This window comes from Pundamilia nyererei, unplaced genomic scaffold (genome assembly GCF_000239375.1).
Source record: "Pundamilia nyererei isolate P.nyererei 1_Seehausen unplaced genomic scaffold, PunNye1.0 scaffold01393, whole genome shotgun sequence".
Lineage (NCBI taxonomy): Eukaryota > Metazoa > Chordata > Actinopteri > Cichliformes > Cichlidae > Pundamilia > Pundamilia nyererei.
This window is the reverse complement of record NW_005188794.1, coordinates 3,513-4,439: the sequence shown is the minus strand read 5'-3', so window position 1 is coordinate 4,439 and position 927 is coordinate 3,513. Positions and strand designations below refer to the sequence as shown.

Genomic DNA, 927 nt, shown 5'->3' with positions numbered 1-927 from the left:
GCAGCAACTGGCCCAAGAGAGCGAGCTTTCCATTCAGCCACTGTCATCGGAAACTACATGGTTGTCTACGGTGAGTCCTGAGATAATTAGCAGAGTTTTTTTCATAATCAGTCCAGCCATGTTTATATTTATCTCTGTTTGTTTGTCTTGCAGGAGGAAATGTGCACATTCATTTCCATGAGGAAAAGTGCTATGATGAGGAAATCTTTTTCTACCATCTGGGTTGTCACCAGTGGGTCTCGGCAAAGGAGAAACTCAGTGAGTATGAAAGTGAACAAAACAGCCGACTTCTAGATTGCACCTTACGTGTTTGATTTATTTTTCTAACACATTATATTTTATTTGGTTTTGAAATGGTTGTGATTAGACAGCCAAATAAAGTCCACTTTGTATATGTAGATGAAATAAGCACTAAATGTCTTTATGCTCCACTGTGAGTATATTTGTACAAACCTAAGGACAATCAGAAGATTTGGGGCTAAAATCCGTTTGAGATCTGAGCAGGTTGCACAAATGCACAAGTTTATTTTTACTTCTCCTTTTTACTTCAACTTTTTTTATTTTCACCATCTTCAGTTTTTTCCTGAGTGGGTAGCCTCTTGCCAGAACTCTGAAATGCGAAGGCACATGCAGTTTTTGTTGTTGTTGTTTTACATTTTTTTTTTATTTAAGGTCCATTTTAAACACCATCCATCTTAGTGATTGTTACCTCTGCATGTGAAGTGGTCACAGAGCTTTCATATTTTTCCAAGGTGGTGATGCTGTGAGGGGGCGTTACTCACATGTTGCTGCAGTGATGGAGGGACGAGTGTTGCTGGTTGCTGGAGGTTACAGTGGCATTGCGCGTGGAGACCTTGTGGCTTACAAAGTTCCCCTTTTTGTCAGTAGCGACCAAGGTGACAGGGTGAGTGAAAGCGCTGTAAACCA

The 927-nt window shown here is 40.6% G+C and overlaps 1 protein-coding gene across 1 annotated transcript in view; it reads left to right on the top strand.

Moving 5' to 3' along the window:
* LOC102199740 (multiple epidermal growth factor-like domains protein 8) overlaps positions 1 to 927 on the top strand; it is a gene marked incomplete at its 3' end in the record, with an annotated part of 8,968 nt that overhangs the window by 7,028 nt on the left and 1,013 nt on the right. The window contains exons 6-8 of the mRNA XM_005755404.1: positions 5 to 70; positions 154 to 258; positions 753 to 904. Of these exons, the coding sequence (XP_005755461.1) occupies positions 5 to 70; positions 154 to 258; positions 753 to 904 (323 nt within the window). The remainder of the gene's footprint in view (positions 1 to 4; positions 71 to 153; positions 259 to 752; positions 905 to 927) is intronic.